We start from the raw sequence: 20,283 nt of genomic DNA, 5'->3' as shown, positions 1-20,283 counted from the left end.
CAGACAAAATGAAATATGGTGTTTGTATCACTGAGAAGTGCTGGCTTTTCTCAGGAATATAGTCCAAAGCAATAAGATGCAAAACATTTAGTACAGCTTGTGTTAGCTCACAGGTCCCCTTGACATCACTGTCACTTCCTTCTAAGGCTAGGAACTACATTTTCCAGAATCCCCTTCTCTGTGTGGTTCTGAGTTAGAGTTAGCCAATGAGAAAAGCTTTCTGGAGAGTTAGAAAATGGAAATAAATAGGAAGCCATTATTTTTTTTCAGAGGGATTTGCAGCTATATACTTGGATGATGAAAGATTCACAATGGCTTTTCAGCAAATTTTTTATAATAACACGGTTTGCCTGAGATAGTTGGTGGTATTTTTTAAAGTTTCTCAAGTATTGCAGTAGCTCCAGGAAAGCTTCTGAAAAGCACTAGTTGGTGCTGTAATCTGACATTTTTGGTATCAACCTCTTTGACCTTCAGCAGCTGCTTTCTTGACCTCTACCGGTACTGTCCCCCTCTCACTCCAACTCACCCCCTCCTTACCCCCAGCTTATCCAATATTCCTGCAAATTCCTAATTCTGTACTAAACATTTTATGTCGGAATACATCAAGCAGCTTCTGTTATGCTGACTGATCCCTGATGATAAAGATACTGTCACAGTAAGGACTGGGAAAATACTCAGTTTATTAAATATTCTGAATGTCTGAACTATCAGATACATCATCTCAATATGTAAATATCAAATCACATTTCATAGTCAAATTTAGATTACCTGGATTTCTTCTTTGCTTTTCTCTAACAATGGCAACTAAAACAATTCTGTATTTTATTAGTTTCTTCAGTCCTTAGAATAGTTTTTTTTAAATGATGGTCAAAGAAACTTCAAGTAGTTATCTTCAAATTTTTATCAATAAAAATTTATGTTCTTAAGAGATACGCTTGTAATTCATATACTTGATATTATTCAATGGTATTTTATCTGCAGAAGGAAGAGGGAAATCAAGTTTCAGTGAATATTAGAAAACCGTTTAACCTTTACTCATTTGCTGCCTCCTGTCCTCTGACATGATACGTAGAGCTCTCTAGGTTCTATATTTGCTACTAGAGACTAAATACTGCTTTTATAATGTTGCGATGTAATCAAGATCATATTTAAAGATCAAAGCAGTTGTGATCAATGGAGCTTGGATACTATAGGACTTCATCTCAGCAAATAGTTACATTCAAAAAACATCCATGGTCAATGAATCCAAATATTTTTTTCTGATATCCTTCAGGAAAAGACCATTGATATTCACAGTGAATTGCAACATTTCTCTCAAATCTTTTTCCATCCTTCTCCTTCTCCACTTCTCTTGATTCCTCTACTCATGTAATAACTCACGACAAACTTACTGTTTTCTATATACTGGGCACTGTTCTAGGCACTTCACACTCCATTTAGTGATGACACCATTGGGCAACAGGGTAAAGCTAGAGTGAGAATTGAAGTAAAGAACCTGGGAAAGCAGGTTATAGTAAATCAGGACATATAGTCCTTGAGCTAGTCTTTTGTGTTTTCTTTTTCCTTCCCCATGACCTTCTTCTCTTTCTTTCCTTAATGTTGTTCCAGTTGCCATCTCAGTAGCAACACTAATGGGGATAGAGATGATGCCATTGATCTTATGAGAAAGGATTCAGATGGTAAGGAACTCAAGGTTTTATAGTTATTATTCTCAATATTGTTTTGCTCATTAAATAAGTACTCAATAATTTTTGTTTTCTGGTTTTCAAACCATAGTAGTATTATGATATCATGATCTTTTTTTTCCCCAAAATGAGTACCATATACTTCCAGGATGAACACCACCAGTGCTAGGGGAAAAACATGTATGCATCCACTTTGCCCCTAAGCCAGACTGATAGATACAGTATTACACTTCAAGAAGAAAATTCTTTATCATTTTTCAACTTATAGTACTCCAAAATACTTTGATATTTACGCTCCTTAGCCTTTTTGAAGTGCTAAATGGCATATAATTGCTTTTTCAATTAAACCTACTACAGATGAATTTTGAGCAATTTTTGAGAGCTTCAATTTTTTTGTGATCGTGAGAGCCACCCTGGTATGTGTAAGAATTAGGACTGAAAAAATAATCTCAGCTTTTAATATTTAACAATTTAAGATTAGAGACAAAACAAAATTCAGTTTAATCTTATAAGCACAGATATGGTCACAGAGTTTTTAAAACAGTGTTTATATAGCACTGGCCTTGCAAGTAACTATGGGGCGATTTCAGAAATTCTACGAAAGTTTCTATTCTTCCTTTGCTTTCTTGATTTCTGAAATACAAATAAATCCTAATTCTAATAATAGGTAGAGGTTTTTTTGTTGTTGTTGTTGTTGTTGTTTTGCTTTTCCTGAATGGATTTTAATAGGGAGCAAATGAAGAGAAAGAACCACTTTCATGGGGAAAAAATTAGGATAGACAAGGCTTAATGACACATGACCCACTAAAAATGTTTAGGGGATCCCCAAATCAACAAAGTAATGATTCATTGGTTTAAAAGTGGTAGATTTTTTTAAAAAAGGGTGAGTGTGGTCTTTTTATCTAACATTTGACCAAAATGTAAATTAATGGTGTCTTAAATCCATATTGGGGAATATTTGCTCTCTTTCAGTTCCAGTGCCATGAACTACTGCAAAACATTTGATAGTTATATCTACACACTGAAATTTCTTAAGTGCACGTCAAAATTTTGACTAACAAGATAACTCTATAATGACACAAAATAATATTATTTTTAGTTTTAAAGACAAATAATAAATCTTTGCATGTCTTTTATTTGGAAATAAAAGAAAATAAAACATTATCAGGTAGGTGTCGATTACTAAGTAGAATATCTGAGTAGATAGCAGATGTCAATATCTAATATTTATTTTCTATTTAAAAAATTAAATACCTGTATTTTATTTTCACATTTGACTCCAGAATATCCAGTGCGGCAAGAACAGACATTGGGAAATACACATCTGCCTCCATAAAGACATTTTTGATTGCAAATTGCTGCAATACACAAATTTTTACAGTGACCATTTTTTGACACAAATGCTTGTGGCATATTCTAGTCCAGTAGTCTTAAGCCATTCAACAACTTGGCTACAAAAATTGTCATAAGAATCTATGAATGACCAGCTGCATTCCCATCTTCATGCAACCAGAGCGTACACACACACACACACACACACACACACACACACACCACCCAGCAGTTTTACAATGTCTATACAGACATTATTAAAGAAAACACAATTTTCATTGGTTACATTTTAAAACATTTAAAATATATCTTTTTGTTTTCTTTAGAGAGGAGATTCAAGTCAGTAAGAAGATAGCATTCATAATTTTCTTTTTAACAATTTAGCAAAAATTTGAAAGAGACCAGTGTATGGAAAAACAAACAATTTTATATACCATTATTAGAAGTTTAAAGTGAAATAATTCTATTGGAAACATCTTAAAGGTTTTCACACAGTCTGTACTAGAAATGTTTTCCTTAAAATCCCTCCTAATGAAATTTTAAAATACCTCTATCTCAGTATATCTCTATTATCTATCTATCTATCTATCTATCTATCTATCTATCTATCTATCTATCTATCTATCTATCTATGTACTCACCTACAGAGAGAAAATTCTTATAATAGTAATACCTAAAATGTTCCACAGGGGAAAGTTCAAGTGAATTATTGTGATTGATATTAAACTCAATCCATTCAAAATAAATGCATAAATGAAACAGAAACAAACTAATGGATATGGAGAACAAATTGATGGTTGCCAGATGGGAAGAGGGCTGGGGGACTAGGTGGAAAAGGTGAAGGGATTAAGAAGTACAAATTGGCAATTACAAAATAGTCACAGGGATGTAAAGTACAGCATAGGGAATGTAGTCAATAATATTGTTAATAACTATGAATGGTGCTAGATGGGTACTAGACTGATCAGGGGATCACTTCATAACCTATATAACTGTTTAACCACTATACTGTACACCTAAACTAATATAATATTGAGTGTCAACTGTAATCGAAAAATAAAGAAAAGTTTGAAAAATACACATAAAGTTTCTGCTAAGTTTAAAAACAGGGTGCACATCTTCAGGCTGTGCTCAGAGTACCTCCACCCATAGTCATTGGAGCGTATTTCCACATGAATATGCTTTTAACATCTCATTATCCTCTCTCCTGGTCACGTAGTGTTCTCTCCAGGATGAGTAGCCCAAATTGAGGTTGACAACTTTTTTCTAGCATTTTATCATATATGCTTCCAAAGAGAATTGCTGATTTTTGAGCACATACTTCTTATGTAACTACGAGCATTTAATGAATTCTTTGATAATATTTTCCGAGGATGAGAAATGTATAAATTATAATAATAATTACTATAAAAATAAAGTCTAAGAGTCATGAAAATCATATGTAGCATCTCTGATACATGGAAACAGATGTGGTTCATAAGATGTTGACAAGCAGGGCAGGTATTTCTACATAGTAGAAAGCCATGGTCATTTTGCAACTGTAATTTCAGTCAATACACTTCGTTCACCAGTTTTGAAATTATGTAATTATTGATCATTTGAAAATATTTTGAGGGGATTTCCAGTTTTCCCATTAAGTTAATCTTCCTCAGTATTGTAGCATGCTATTTCAAGTTTTCGTAAATTTAAAAATCGCATAAAATTTGATTTTCCTCTATATCCTGAGATCTCATCTATGTAAAAATTTATGAGTAAAACTATAATAAATGGAAATATATTAAAATACTAAAATCATAACAGCACAAATTAGTTCTAGGTGGTGGAATTTGGAGTGATTAATTTTTAAAAACTTTATCCTATTTTCTATGATTTCCATGATAAATATGTATTTATATTATAATATGAAAAAAATATTTAAACTATATGTTAAAACCTTCTTCAGCCTACCTAAGAGAACTTTGCCGGCAATTCATAGACCATAATTTGGAACTATCTATGTCCCACAAAATATTAATATATTACACCATATGTTCTTTTCTCTTAAATGGGTATAAAAATGGATGAGATTTCCTTGTATTTCTAAAATCATTTTTTTCATGGATCAACATGCTGAAATTTTTTTTCATGTGGATTTCTCCTAATGCTACACTTCCTTTAATAATTATAACAGATTTGGGTTTAGAACACATAGTAGAAAACAAATTCTGTAGGCTTACGTATTTGACACTGCATTCCTTCCCATGTGGTAGGACAATGACATGTACCAGGAGCAATACATTCACCACCATTTTTACATTTCTGAAAGCAGATAGCTGCAAATAGAAATATAAACAAGTTGAAAATATAATTTGCTAGTCAAATCCTATCATAAACCATAAAAATTTTCATTAAAAAAGAGAAAGTTAAAAATTAGTGATTGAAGCATCTTTTCCCTTAAAATTTTATCGAGAACATTTCCAATGTCACTATTTATGCTTGAAAAACATAATTTCAATGTTTGTATAATGTTCCATTGATAGAAATCACTGTGATTTAACTTTGCACCAATTGTTAAAACATTTATGTGGCTTCTCATTTTTCACTTTGACTAGTATAATAGCTGCTAATTTTAATTAATAATTTATGAAAAGGGGAAAAAAATGAAACATTTGAATGAGGTTAGCTAAGCATTCCAAAAGTTAGCCAGATTTTAAAGCAGGGGCACGCCACCTTTGGAGGTTCTGAATTGGCTGGTCTGAGATGGGGCCGTGGAATCAGTAATTTTTTTCAAACTTCCCCTGACTCCTGCTTAAGAATAGAAGACCAGGATTTAAAGACTTGTCATTTATCCTGGCAATTGTAGTGGACAGTCTGGAAAATACAGTATACCCTCTTCCTCTGCTAACTTGAAAGAATAGGTGGAAAGGACTTGGCATTTCACTCTTTCTATTTCAAAAATGCATCTCCTAAAATAGAAACAAATAAGCAAAAATAGAAATCAACAAATAAAAAACAAGGAAAATGCTACTTGTCTTAAATTCTGACTTATGTTCTCAAGATAATGTGAGCTTTAGTTTCTTAAGAGTATTCCACTTACGTGTGTTGCATTGTTTCCCTCTCCAACCAGAAGGACAAGAGCAAATGTTGGGTCCTACACATTTTCCGCCATTCATGCACACGGGATCACAGATACCTTAAGGTAAAAGGATGAAATATCAGCTCTTAAATGGCAATCATTTTGCTATTTAATGTATTTGCTTTACCTGTAGTTGGCAAATACGTATAGTGTTGTCTTACATTTTTGGCATCTCCTACCAGTATATCCTTCACGACAGGCACACACATTACTTCTTATGCAGTGACCACCATTTTTACAGGGAGGGTGACAGATAGCTGAAAGAATACATGGCAGCAATCTGTGAATATTACACATGCAGTTATTATATATTACATATTGCATCATGTTCTTGTTATCTACAGGGACACAAGGCAGAGAGATGTGCTATTAAAATAAAAGATCACAACTGCAAGTCATTGAAACTGTCCTCTCTAAATCATAAAATACAATGCTTACAGCTATAAGCTGCTAGTAGGTTATCACAATTTGAAATGTATTGGCGACATGTTTGTAACAAATGGAGTGTTGGGCATTATAGTGCACTTATTATAAACCTTTTCTTATGTTTCCCCATACTTTGAAGTAAAGAGTGTAATTATCTGGTCAAAACCAATAAAGTAAGTCAACACCTCGCTCAAAATAAGAATTTATTTGTTCCTGTGAAAATTAGAAAAATCAGAACAATATGTCACATAATATTTAGAAAGTATTTTTAACATTTGAATACCTACTGAGCTCATAAAAGCAGAGCTTTATATGTGACATTTTGTGACTGCTTTGTAAAAATATTTTTAACAATAAATCTTTCTTTTTGTTAGAAATATTTATTGAATGACCTTGAATATGCTATAGTATCTGCTATATATATATGATTTTGTTCCAAGAAGAGCAGAAACTAGTATTTATCATCTTTTATGGGAGGATTATTATTGTTTCCTGCTTCTCCCAAATATGACAATTAAATGCAGTTACTTTAAAATTAATAATACATAGGCAATTTTTAAATTCAATTTTCCTGAAATGACAAATAAGTGGGTTTTAGTTTGTGTTTTAAAAGTGAATGTCAAATTAACTGGTTTTGGTAATAGTGCCATTGTAGACTGACTCCCGTTTGAATTAAATACACCTTTAATATTTATTAAAGCTGCTTTCTTTATTTTCAAACACTGTAAAAAAATTCAACTGATTTCAAATGGATTTATAAATGAGAACAATGTAGCACTTGTGTAAAAAAAAAAATATTACTGAATGATTTGGGCATATGGATAATTTCCACTACTTTAGGCTGAGTCTTTGCTGGTTTAACGCTTGAGTCTACTCTCTCTGGCATTTTTATTGCTATTTTTTATTATGGAGAAATGCTCTTACATTTTCTCCTTCTTGATCTTTATACAATTTAAGATTAATTCTATTTATTAATAAAAATGTATTATTTTCATTGTAAAAAACATAGAAAATACCTATGGTTAGAAATTTAAAACTAAAAATAAATAAAAGGAACAGAAGACCTAGTTATGATGGATGAACTTGGTATATTCAATACTCATCCATTCCACAAAACTTGAGTATAAAGATAAATACTACATTTATACAAAAAATATGTGTAATAAAATATATAAAGATGGCATAAAACTTAGGTTTAGTCATGCCCACCCTAATCCCATTTTAGGAAAAGAACGTTTAGGAGAAAATCTACCATCACGTATGTATTTAAGAAACTCTCTAGGCTTCAAATGAATCTTCCACCAAACTCCAAACTGAGCCAAGTAATCAAGCCTCACCTTCCATGTGGAATGGGCTCATGGCATTCAAGGGATAGTTAGAAGAGTGTTGGAAGATGTATTGAATCATCTCTCCAGCCACGCATTTAAGCTTTATTTATTAATAATGTAGTTTAACTCCTTCATGATGTTTCTAGCTCAATTTCTTTCTTTTTTTTTAAATTTTATTAAATTTATTGGGGTAACAATTGTTAGTAAAATTACATAGATTTCAGGTGTACAATTCTGTATTACATCATCTATAAATCCCATTGTGTGTTCATCACCCATTTCTAACTTCCTTTTTTGAAATTTTACAGAACGAACAGTATGTGCTCCTCATAATTTACTTTTAACCATAGTCTGCCTAATTGTATTCAATGGCTTTCGATGTGTGTACCTACCACTTTCCCTTTCCACTATTTGGGCTCACGTGAGTTTCACGAGGGCATGTGATCTAATAAGAATAATGACCATGTTTTATTTCTTTTGCATATTCTGTAACATGTCTTAATGACAATAACATTACATAATGGTAGCTAGCCATGTGCTGATTATCTGTGAAGATGGTCACCTACCTGTGTGTCTCACTTGTACCTCAGAGCAACTGTTTGGTTCAAACTTGAAAACCAAGATTTCTGAGGCCTTAAACTTGAAGTAAATTTCCAAAATCTATGCCAGCTATGAAGTTGTAGAGACTAGCTAATTTCAAAACCTGCTAACATGACATGTTCAACAGATAATTTTTAGTTCAACGTGATAATTTAGAGAATTCCTTCCTTTCCCAGGTATACATATAAATTTTAAAAGAGAACTTTTCTAACTATTATCTTACATCTATTGAAAGTAGTATGAGAGATGTAAGTTTTTCATTCCCCTTCTTACATTCTCCACTCAACACTATACCTATAATTCATAAAAGTGTGTTTCAACATAGTCTCTTAGTTTTCAAGATTCACCTTGACTTTGTCTTTACTTCCTTCCATTTTGCAAACTGGTTCCTTAAAGGAAATCTGAATTAGAGGAATTCATTTCCTATGCTCACATATCTAGTATTAGAATGATGTTTTTTTGTGTGTGTTTTTCTGCCTCAGTTACAACTTAAGACTCCTAGCCAACCTCCAAATAAAATAACGGAATCCAATTAAAGTATAATCTGGCAAGGAGAGTATAGATTTTAGGAATTAAATCATGACATGTTCTGACATGCTTTTACTAAAAATCTAACCTATATTTTGCATAAACTCAAAAATATAAAGATACAGAAAATACATTTTAAATTTTGTTTATTGACATTAAATCATGCCGACACTGACTGCCTCAGGCCACCCCCATTATTGTGAAAAATATGTAGCATTAACTATATGAGGGAAAGTGTTAAAATAACAGGTCATGAAGGGGAAAATGATGCATCTTTATGCTCCCTTACCACTTTGCCTAGTCTTGTGCACAGCTGGCTCTTCATAAATGTTTAATGAAACTAAAGTGAAGAGAGATCATGAGATAATAATGGACATTAGATTGACCACAAATAAAATATTTTTGCTGTGAAGGCAGCAAATATGGCACCATTTCATTATAACAGACTGTAAGGGAACCTTGCTTATTTATTTCATACCTTGGCCCTACAAAACTACACAGACAACTGCCAAGGTTGTAAGCCTATATGTTTAATAAATGTAACCATTTTTCATAATAACTCTGATATGTTTTTATGAACTGATCTTTGGTGGCTAAACCTGCAACATCACAAGAAATGGTAGAAGAAGAAAAAATAACATCTTCCCCTTTGGAACTTGTCTCTTTGTATTTATTCAGAGCTCTGTTTATGTCTAACTTTCCCTTTGCTTTTTTATTTATAAAGAAAGAATAATTACCATTCTGACACTGTGCACCAAAGAATCCATTTGGACAGAGGCAAGTGTTTGGCTTATTACAGGAACCACCATTGAGACAAACAGGGTCACATAAAGCTAATGAACAGCAGGAGGGAGAGAGACCATAAAAATTTTATTATTTAAAAAATGAAAGCTGCACATAAGTACAAATGGTGCATAATGAAATATTTTATTTTTACTGCAAGTAAAACCCATAACCTATAATTAATTAGACTTTGCCAAACATAAGAGAAAAGAAATAACTGGGTAATCGCTTTGAAAGTCTGTTCATTAAGCTTACAAATAATACCAAGCTAAGAATGTGGAGGCTGAGATTTGAATTCAGAATGCCCTCAATTAGCTGAACAAATGACTGGAAGTTCGGAGAAGACAATTCAACAGCACAAACAGGATGGTCTGTAAGCTGCTCATGTGGCCATGTGTACCTCTTTAAGTCTCCTTTTTAATTCAAAAAGGAACGGTGCACTCGAGTCCTAGCACACTCAAAAATATTCCTCGTTTTGGCTTCTTTATCTCTGTTCCAATTTGAAAGGCACCCCCAATTCCATTTTAATTTTTTCTCCTTTTTAAAAAAAATTAAATTCATTGGGGTAACATTGGTTAATAACACTATATAAATTTCAGGTATAAAACTATATAATACAACATGTGTATACTCCATTGTGTGTTCACCACCCAGAGTCTAGTCTCCTTCCATCACCATATATTTGACCCCTTTTACCTCCTCAACCTCTTCCCTAACCCTCTTCCGCTCTTGTAACCACCATTATATTGTCTGTATCTATGAATTTATTTATCTGTTTGTGTTGTTTGTTCATTTGTTGCTTTTTGTTTTATATCCCACATACAAGCGAAACCCTTTTCCATTTTCCAGCCCAGGTTTTACCCATTCTCCAAGGTCTACTTCAAATATTTTTCCTTCTAAACTGCACTTGCCAAAATTAATTTTATTCTTCTCTGCCCCCAAGGAACTGTACATTAATTACATTACTTATTATAACCCAACTTGTATCATAGTATTTTTTGTAATTGTATCCTGTGCCTCCTTCATTAATGATATGTTACTTAAACTCTGGTCAAAATCAAATAGATCTTTGTTTCCCTTTGCATCATGCTTCACATGTGTTGGCAAGCTACAAACATTGAATTAAATCTACGTTGAAAAAAGTCATTAGATCACAATGGATTATGTTAAAGATAGATAATTGCAAACTGCTGCCAAAGAAGTAAGCCTGATACTGTGTTAAATAAATGGAATAACATGATGAGTCCACTTAACTCAGAATTGCTTGAATGTTTAATAAAAATAGAATATCTGTGTTATAATTTTTTTAAAAAAAATTGAAAGAGCTCTAGAAGATGCAGCACAGATGTTTCTCTCCATCGTAAGGCAATTGGATGAGGAAAATATAAAAGAAAAAAAATGTATTGGTCGGGTTGGATCACAGTAAACCTGAAATACACTCTAGAGTCTAATACAAGAAGAAAAAGAATGAAGATGAAAGATAGGTTTTTAACAATTTGTATGAAATAAAAACCATAACAATCTTGTCAGATTAGTTTTATGTGTTTGGGTGCAACTCTTTAGGACACAGGCTCATTTTAAATTTCTTTTAACTGACAAATTTATTGAAAATATTTCTGATTTTACCTGTACCACAGGTGGGTCCATACCAGCCAGACTTGCACTGGCAAACATCTGGAGTGAGACATTCACCTCCATTTTCACAGTGCCTGTTACAAACCACTGAGATCATAGAATAAAAATAAAGAAAGATAAATTAGGCTTGGAATTGGTCATATTATTGGCTATTACCTAGGTAGCTTATAACTGCCAATCACAACCTCTAATTAACAAAATCAGAAAGAAAGATAAAAATAATTTATCCTTTGGCTTTAAATGGTCTCCAATTCTCACATTCTGTAATTATTAATACTATTATTTTTGCTACTAGAGATGGGGAATGTAGAAAACCATTGAGCTTAATGGTAAATAAGAGATGGCCATTTGGGAAAATTATTGGTTACTGATGAAAGTAATCACAGACATAAATAAGATAAATTCATACATAATTCAACAAATTTGAATTCTTGTTGTCTCAAAGAAATGATCATAGATAGGGTCAATAAGAGAGTTACTTCTAAGAACAAACTTCTTTATCTTAGTATTGGCACCTAGTACGTTACTCTCAGTGGTATGTAGAATGGTAATTTTCATAATAAATCATAAATGTATATTTTTTACTTAGGGTTTGTGCTTATATCATTTAGCATCAAAGCCATCGGCTATTCAGAGGAGCAATTTCATTATATTAGACTGCAAGAGAGCTTTGCTTACTTGTTTCACACCTTGGTCCCACAAAACCATATGGACAAGTACAGCGATTTCCAGCCTGGCAGGTGCCACCATGTTGACAAGGTGGGTTACAGTGTTCTGCAGACACAGATTATGTTATTAAGTCAGCTTTTAGTTTCAAAAAAATGTCAGTTTCTGTTTATGAAGCACAGGTACTATAAAAGTTTCTCATAAGAGCAAATTATAATAAGCTCAGTTCTCTTTCACTATGAAATTTAATTCTGTGGGATTGACTACGAGTTCACACTCTCCAAACACCCACAAATCATCAGCATATTGTGGTTTATAAAATGTGTAGTTAACTGGATGGAAATATATGATCATGGGTTTCTTCTGAAAAGTGAGACTTAGATTTATGCATGCCTGCCCTACAAATAAAACACTTCTGTATTTGCATAATTATTTTCATATGCTATTGATATTGAATGTTTCTGTTAGTTCACTCTAGATTTACTTTAATTTGTTCATTTATACCTTGTCATAAAAACATTTACTGTGTCTCAGTTTATTAATAATTATATTGACATCACCCAACATGTATTCTTTAAAAATATTATTTTAAAAATAACAATTTTTTTAAAAAATTTTATCCATTTTAGTAATACCATTTTATAAACGCTCCACTTAAGAGTTCAATCGAAACAATACAATTATATGGCTATAGATATGTTTTTAAAAATCTCTTTTTTGGGGGAGGGGCATATAATCAATAATGTTGTACAGATTTTGTAGGGTGTCAGATGGGCACTTGTCTTATTAGGGAGACCACTACAAGGATGGTGTAGGTGTACACTAAGCTGAATAATATTGAATGTCAACTATAATTTAATAAATATGTAGTCAAGGGATACGGAATACAGCATAGGGAATAGTGTCAATGGAATTGCAACCGCTATATAAAATGTCAGAAGGGTAACAGATTGGGAGAGAGGGTTACCACTTTGTGAGGGATAAAATGTCTAACTATTATATTGTTCTGTACACCTGAAACTAATTTTTTAAAAAATCATTTTTTAGGTTTCTTCTTACTACATGAAATCTATTTATTTGGCATTTCACAGTTTTTTGGAACCATGTTTGACAAGCCATTCAATAATCAGGCATCCTTTTCTTGAAGCTAAAATATTTGTAGGGATATGGAACTTTATAACTAAATCTCAAAAAATTATTTCTGAAGATAATTTTACCAAGGACAAATAAGTGATTGCTCTTTGGATCTCTGACTTTAGAAATTTAAGTTTTTAAATCTTCAAATAAATTATTATTTTAAGAAGAAACAAGATGGTTTAATTTATAAAGTCAAGAGTTGTTGTTTTTTTCTTGAATACAGTGTTCAACATGTGAATTACAAATTATTTCTTGGTACAGAAATGGCACCTTGACACTTCCCTGGGAGTTAATCCAGACAGAATTATTTGTGTGCAACCCTTAACTATGTGTCTGCCAGCAATCACCCTCTCTCCCTGATTATAGTGATACGTAAACTCTTTCTTATGCAGAATAACTGGGAAATGCGGTCTTTCATTCAACTGAGTAGACAAATACAGTATAGCACCATTGATTTGTCAGTAGACTTGATATTTTCTGAACTCCAGGTCAAGACTTCACATTTAACCTGTCTCTGATGATCTCAAAAGCACTTGAGAATCCAGCAGTGTCTCATGGTCACCGATTATTGCTGGACCGTATTATGAGCTAGAGAAGCTTTGCAAAGTCTGTGCTGGTCCTGAGTTTTCACTCTGAAAAGGGTTTATTTGAATAAGGTGTTGACACATTTGCTCTTTATGTCTGTAGGCTCAAAGTGAACAACATAGGCAGCTTCACCTTATTCATCCATAGTTCCTAAATTTTCAGTAATGAAAATGTATTATTTGTGTAAAAAAAGTTAGAAAATACTAACAAAAAATTAAAGGTGAAATACAGGATGTTTGGATCCCAAGAAAACAGGAGTCTATCGTGGTTAGAAGTCAGGTTGACTGCAAATAATAATTAGGTATAATTGACAATGCCTTTTCCAAAGATTGTGTTTTTGCTAAGTTATATACATTATCACTAGCTTGAGTTTTCACCCCTTTCTCTGACTCTCATTACCAGAGTCACCAGATGGAAAATGTAAAACATTTTAAAAATAGCTGTTTATGAGTGAGTAAGTCACCCAGCGCACACTCCTCATATTTCCTATAGTTTCAGACATAAAGGGGAATCAGTTCAGACAAGAATGATCCTTGCTGCTCACCCACCAGCTCATGCATCCTTCTTTTTATTCTGAGAGTCTCCTGCTTGAAACAAAAGGTTAAGCACTACTCCCAGTTCCTGATACAGCTAATCTCTGTTTGGTGTTCAAAAAATAGAAGTCTTCAATTCCTTCTAGAACATGCGTTGTAAGTGGAGTTCTTTGGTCACAAGCTCCTCTTCAATGTCATCTAGTGCCCCTGGTGATCTGTCAGCTCCAAAGCTTCCCACTCTGTCCTGAAAACTTTGTTGGTGTCTCCGGGCCTGGCCATGGCTGCTCCAGTCATTTGCTCCTGCATTATCCATTGGCCAGCAGCATTATCTTGGCCCAGAATCAGAAAGCAAATGCTCTGAAGCCCAAAGACATTGAGGAAGTACCAGGATGCAGAACTCACCCAGGATGCATCTAACATGAGTGGTTTTTTGCTGTAGCATAGGCTTAAAATGGAGGGTTCAGTGGAAATGGGACCGTGGTTGTGACAAAACCGGAAAATATCATGTTAATCTATCCACTGATAAGAATCCTAGAGAGAACATTTGTGATGTTGCCTTTCATCATGTCTGTGAACATAGTGCGGTCAGTCATAGGAAAAGGAGGCACTACTTTCCTTTTCGTGTTTTGAAAATCCATTTTCTGGGTTGTTGAACTAATATCTTCATGTCAAGAAAGACTGTTTGGGAATGTATTTTGCGTTTTTCCTTGAGGACTCTGCTTTGAATTAAGACTTGACAGTCAGAAACGTGTTCCCGGGTGAGCTTCTTGTCGCTCTGTAGCAGGATGGACATGTAGTGGAGGATCATGCCCAGGGAGAAGGTGATGATGATGTTGGGCAGGACCACCCAGAAGTGGATGTTGAAGTCCAGCAGCCGCTCAGCCCGCCATCTTCACAAAGCGCCCCCTCCTGGCCAGGTGTAGGCGGGTTTCTGTTCCCCGGGGCGTGTGGGCTCCCCTTCGAGTTCGCCTCCGGGCCTCTCACACCCAAATAAATTATTTTTAATAAACATTAAACATTTTGACTCCCTCACCAGCATTAATGAGTATGTATTAGTATATACACAGTAAAACTGAGTTATCTTTTTAAAAGGTTTTAAAGAAAATACTGTTTTATTTTGGCCTTATTATTTGGTTTTTAATTTGAATCATCACCTTCATCACAGGTTGCTCCACCATATCCTGGGGGACATTCACAAATGTTAGGCTTAATACATTTTCCATGGTTTTTGCAATCAGGATGACATACAGCTGTATAAAATAAAGCTCATGGTTAGAAATATCAATTATCAATTAAATTAATTTTGCAAACTAACGGGTGCTATACCTACCAGTTTGGCAGTTAGAACCAGTGTAACCAGGTTTACATTTGCATATGTTTGGGGCAACACATTCCCTGCCTTTTCCACATGGGTGTCTACAAATGGCTGCAAAAATCAAGGAAAAAAGGCTGAATTGTTGAAACAGTATGTACATGTTGCCCATAGGCTTAATTATAATAAAAATAAAAATTCTCTGAATCTTGAAAAATTTGATACTACTATTAAGCAACAACCACTACATTTATTCCTAAAATTATTTTCCCCCTTATATTTGTTTTACTACTAGAATTACTGAGGGAAATGATTAATAGAGTAAGATGAACCAACCATGTGTGGTAATTACTCCCATAGCAAATCCTGTTGTTGGAAATGGTTGCTAACCATAAATGAGATTACAGTATTTTTTCAGAGGGCAATGAAGTTGCAGACACTAATCAGGTAAATGTTGATAAATGGCAGGATAATCAGAATTTCAAAGAGCAAGATGCCAGGAATATATCATAAGCTTACAGGTTTGTATTCCTTAAGCTTCTCCAACTATCTGATCTATTAGGCATTTAACACTTCTGATGTAACTGAAATGCATGAGGTTACTTTGTTTTATTTGTTAATGAGTTTTATATTGTATGTAAGTATTGAAGGTTATTGTTATCATTATGACTACAAAAAAAGAAAAAAAGAATTCCTCTAGGTAATACTGAGAACAAAGGAATATGCCAACAGTTCTATTGCTTAAATTGGTCTCAGACAAATCAAAACACAAACAAAACAACAATAAAGAAATAGCTTCTATCTTATCATAGCCAAAAATTTGATTTGCATCAGAGAAAACAATGCTGATAGTTATGAAAAGAAGTAAACACCTTTTCAAAATTAAAGTGATGCCCAACTTGTTTTATTCTCAGGAACTGGAGGTTTTACAGAGAAAACCTAGGTTATGCAAATAACTGAATATGCCAGAATTAGTAATGTAAAGTGGTAAATGTCCACTGTGAGCTGAAAAGAACCCAGACCACAGTGTCATTCACATTCTTACTTCATCTCTTTAGCTGCTTAATGCCAGGAAAGTCAGTTAGCCCTCTAAGGCTCTGCTTTCTCATCTGTATAATGGGAAAAATAACAACCAATATGTGGGAGTCCCTGTAAATTATATGACGTAATTGATACAGAATGTTCTCAAAGACCCTAGAACACAGTAGATAATAAATATATTTATAATATATTATGTCATTATACTATTTAATATTAACATTATTAAAAAATAACTCAGAAACACCCATGTTGATTTTTTGAAATGTGAAGAGAATAGACAAACACTAAATAAATGAAATGAATAGAAATTAGTGAAATAAATGGAGTAAAAAGAAACTAATAAATAGAAAAGCATATCTTTATAATCAGTGTGAACTAGATAACTTTCTTTGTATCTTCTGAAGAATTTTCATACTACCTCTGCAATTGATACCATCTCCATAATATCCAAAGGGACAGTGTCCACATCGGAAGTGACCATCTGTGGTTGGCACACAGGAAACACCAAGAAAGCAACGCAATTCAGCACAAGTCGATATTTTGGTCAATCCAGGCTTTTTTGGCAAAACAGTGATGGCCTTAGTAACTGGTGATGCAAACCCATCCCAATGTTGGGTGTAACTGTGGGCAGACCTGTTAATTTGATAATTATACCCTCCTGCCTCTGTTTTGCTGGTGCCCTGGGTAACATCCTTTACTTCGCCATGGGAATGGTTTTGGTTAATGCTTAAAGAACTACGGTTGTTCATAGGAACTTTCAACTTCCCCAGGCTGAGGTTTGTACTGAGAGTATGATCCGCATGTTTAAAACCTGATATCTGATGGAAAATAGCCTTCTTTGAATTTATCATTTGAGTTGATTTTAGTGAGAAGTGTGAGATGTCATAGGTTGTGTCCAAGAACTTTTTGATAGTAGCAGGACTGTGGGTAAAGCTTGTGCCAACTGGAGAATGGTCTCTTGATGGTGACTGAAAATTTATATCTAAACAGCCAAAAGAAAAGAAAAAAAGAAATGTTAGTCATAACAATACTGCTCTACCCACAGTATTTAGTGTTAAATAATTCATTTCTTCATTGATTATCTACTACACGAATAATACAATACTAGGAGCTGTTCAATAATGAAGACTCATCATGTTTCCTGCCTTTAAGAAACATATAATCTATTTGGTTACACAAGATAACAAAGAATGTTAAACAGTATAAAAACCAAAGAACACTAATAATTTTAATAAGAGTTAGAGTTAGCCAACAAATGTGTATTACCACCTAACACACATTAGGCTCAAAGCAAAAGAAAGAACAGACCCATCTTTGAGAATCTCAGTATTGTCAAGAATATAGATATGTGATCAATTCATTTTAAAAATCTGTAAGAGTGACAGCTATAGGAGCATAGAGGAGTGAACAACTAATTTTGCCTGGAAAAGGGAAGACAGAAACTGAATGCTTAAATGAAAATTAATTGGTAAACTATATAAATGTTATTTTGTATGAAAGGCGAAGAACTGTGGCTCTAATCATTTTACCAATGTGACAAGTGGGATTTTATATCCCTGTTTTCCTTGATTGCTTAAGTACGAATTAAACATTTTTGTGTGTTTTCTTTTTGAGGGGAGGTCATCATTTTTTCTCTTTTCCAGGGTATTTTATTTTCTTTATACAGTAACTCTTTAAAAAAAAATACTTCGGTCTGAAAAATTTAATTAATTTTAGAGTACACTGGGGTGTAGGGCTTCCATAACAATGTGAATGCCAACTCTACACACTTTCACCTAAACCAAATACTTGAAATTTAGTAACTTTCTTTTCCTCACCATGCTAATCCCAATCACTGACCAAGTATTATCAACTTGCTTCTTTAGTGTCTCTTTCATTTGTTATCTCCTCACCTTAGGTCAGAATAGCTTCACGTCTTTCCTACATATTTGTGATATTGTCTTAACTCTTCTTCTCACCTTCAAACTTAAACAGTTCTTTACCTACAAGTGGTCCATCTTCCACACTGCTCTTAAATAGGCTTTCTCAAATGTAAGCCTTATCCTGTTTTTGATAGTTTCTCATTAGTCTCGACACTGGCTACCTATCTAAGCTTCAATTCCTGTAGCAGCTCCCTTCCCCCAATACTTCAGGCATACTAAATAATTACTCACAGTGCCCAAGGTGTGCTGTGATGTTTGTGTGTGTGACACCTCTGTACCTTTGCTCTTGCTGTTTCCTTTGCCTAGAATATCTTTCTCTCTCTTGATCAGATACGTCAGATTTAGCTGTAGTGACACTTCCTTTTGAAAACTTTCCATTATCCCTCCAGGGAGACATGATTCCCTGTGTAGTATTCCTACTATTCTCTCTAGGCTCTTCTATAAAATGACACAGACCACCATATCAAACTATGTGATTAAGCGTCATATTCCCTGCTATTATATCAAACATATTAAGTCAGAGGACATCTCTTGTATATTTCTACATTCTCTGCATCTAGCTTAATGCATACATACTGAATGAATGCATGAGTAAAAGAGAATGGAAACGAGTGATTTACAGTCATTAAATTCAGCAAAAAACATTGTATGGCAGAAAATAGGGACTTTTACCATGACATAGTTTTCCATCACCATAAAATCCTTTTGGACATGAACCACAATGATAAGAAGCAAAAGTATTGAGGCACTCTACTCCTGGAAAGCAAGGCCTGGATACACACTCATCAACATCTTCCTGGCAATGTTTGCCTAAGTGAAATGAAGATTGAGAGTTCAAATTATTTAATTTGAAAAACAATGTATGTCTAATCAAGAGCTCATTATCTGATTTCCTTTACTCTTTACGTATGTCCTCCTAACTCCAAAAAAGCTATCATACCTTAAGAGAAGTGTACTGTTTTTACATTTTATTATACACTAAACCAGACCCATCAATTACATAAGATTTTCCCTATAAATAATAAGACTTCAGAAATCCATTAATATTTTAAGGCAAAAAAATTACCATATTATAGTAGTAATTTGAACTTTGCTTAAAAATTCGGTGATTTTTTTTTTTAATCAAGTTATTAGATGGTTGCCTGCTTAGCTTAAGGACAACTTATTCAGTCCATTTATTGCATTGGCTGTGAAAACCCATGCAAATTTTAGTGTGCTGGAACAGTCTTTCCTCAATAAAATTTTTTGAGGTGAAACAATGCTCTTTGAAATGTTTAACAACTTCTTTGAATTAGTAAATTCATTGTCATTAATAGATGATAGTAAAATCCATGAAGCAATCAACATTTGAATTCTTCCAGTGTAGTCTGTAGCAAAATAGTCCGAAATGATATAATTGTTGTTTTAAAATGCTGTAGAAAACACCTATATATCCCTCTTAGTTCTATTGTAATGTTAAAATAGAATGTCTTCAAGGAAAATATAAGCTGAATAACTGCATGTTTTCTTATTTAACATTTTCATCTATTTAAATTAAATTGGGAAATTGAAGGTTGTCAGTTATATACTTATCTGGAATCAGGCAATATTTTTAGGGCAATTAATCAGACAACTTTTTTAGGGCAAATTAATTTAGGGCAATTAATGGTTAACAA

General features: G+C 33.5%; 1 protein-coding gene and 1 pseudogene across 4 annotated transcripts in view; both read right to left on the bottom strand.

Annotated features, from left to right (window-relative positions):
• Nucleotides 1-660: 660 nt before the first annotated feature.
• VWDE (von Willebrand factor D and EGF domains) overlaps nucleotides 661-20,283 on the bottom strand; it is an 81,238-nt gene continuing 61,615 nt past the window's right edge. For 2 of the 4 annotated variants that reach the window (XM_088797728.1, XM_088797729.1), the window contains 12 exons: nucleotides 19,301-19,438; nucleotides 17,125-17,688; nucleotides 15,684-15,779; nucleotides 15,508-15,603; nucleotides 12,111-12,206; nucleotides 11,424-11,519; nucleotides 9,752-9,847; nucleotides 6,294-6,389; nucleotides 6,094-6,189; nucleotides 5,234-5,329; nucleotides 2,940-3,043; nucleotides 661-975 (listed from right to left, as the gene is read on the bottom strand). In XM_088797728.1, the coding sequence (XP_088653854.1) occupies nucleotides 961-975; nucleotides 2,940-3,043; nucleotides 5,234-5,329; nucleotides 6,094-6,189; nucleotides 6,294-6,389; nucleotides 9,752-9,847; nucleotides 11,424-11,519; nucleotides 12,111-12,206; nucleotides 15,508-15,603; nucleotides 15,684-15,779; nucleotides 17,125-17,688; nucleotides 19,301-19,438 (1,589 nt within the window). In that variant the 3' untranslated portion in view covers nucleotides 661-960. The remainder of the gene's footprint in view (nucleotides 976-2,939; nucleotides 3,044-5,233; nucleotides 5,330-6,093; nucleotides 6,190-6,293; nucleotides 6,390-9,751; nucleotides 9,848-11,423; nucleotides 11,520-12,110; nucleotides 12,207-15,507; nucleotides 15,604-15,683; nucleotides 15,780-17,124; nucleotides 17,689-19,300; nucleotides 19,439-20,283) is intronic. The other 2 variants (XM_088797730.1, XM_074340785.2) reach the window with 2 other exon arrangements.
• LOC109444808 (ER membrane protein complex subunit 3 pseudogene) lies at nucleotides 12,225-15,365 on the bottom strand (annotated as a pseudogene).

This window comes from Rhinolophus sinicus, chromosome 4, assembly GCF_057876585.1.
Source record: "Rhinolophus sinicus isolate RSI-liver-muscle chromosome 4, RSI-T2T, whole genome shotgun sequence".
Taxonomy (NCBI): domain Eukaryota; kingdom Metazoa; phylum Chordata; class Mammalia; order Chiroptera; family Rhinolophidae; genus Rhinolophus; species Rhinolophus sinicus.
The sequence above is the reverse complement of the archived record's forward strand: the minus strand, read 5'-3'. Positions and strand labels throughout refer to the sequence as shown.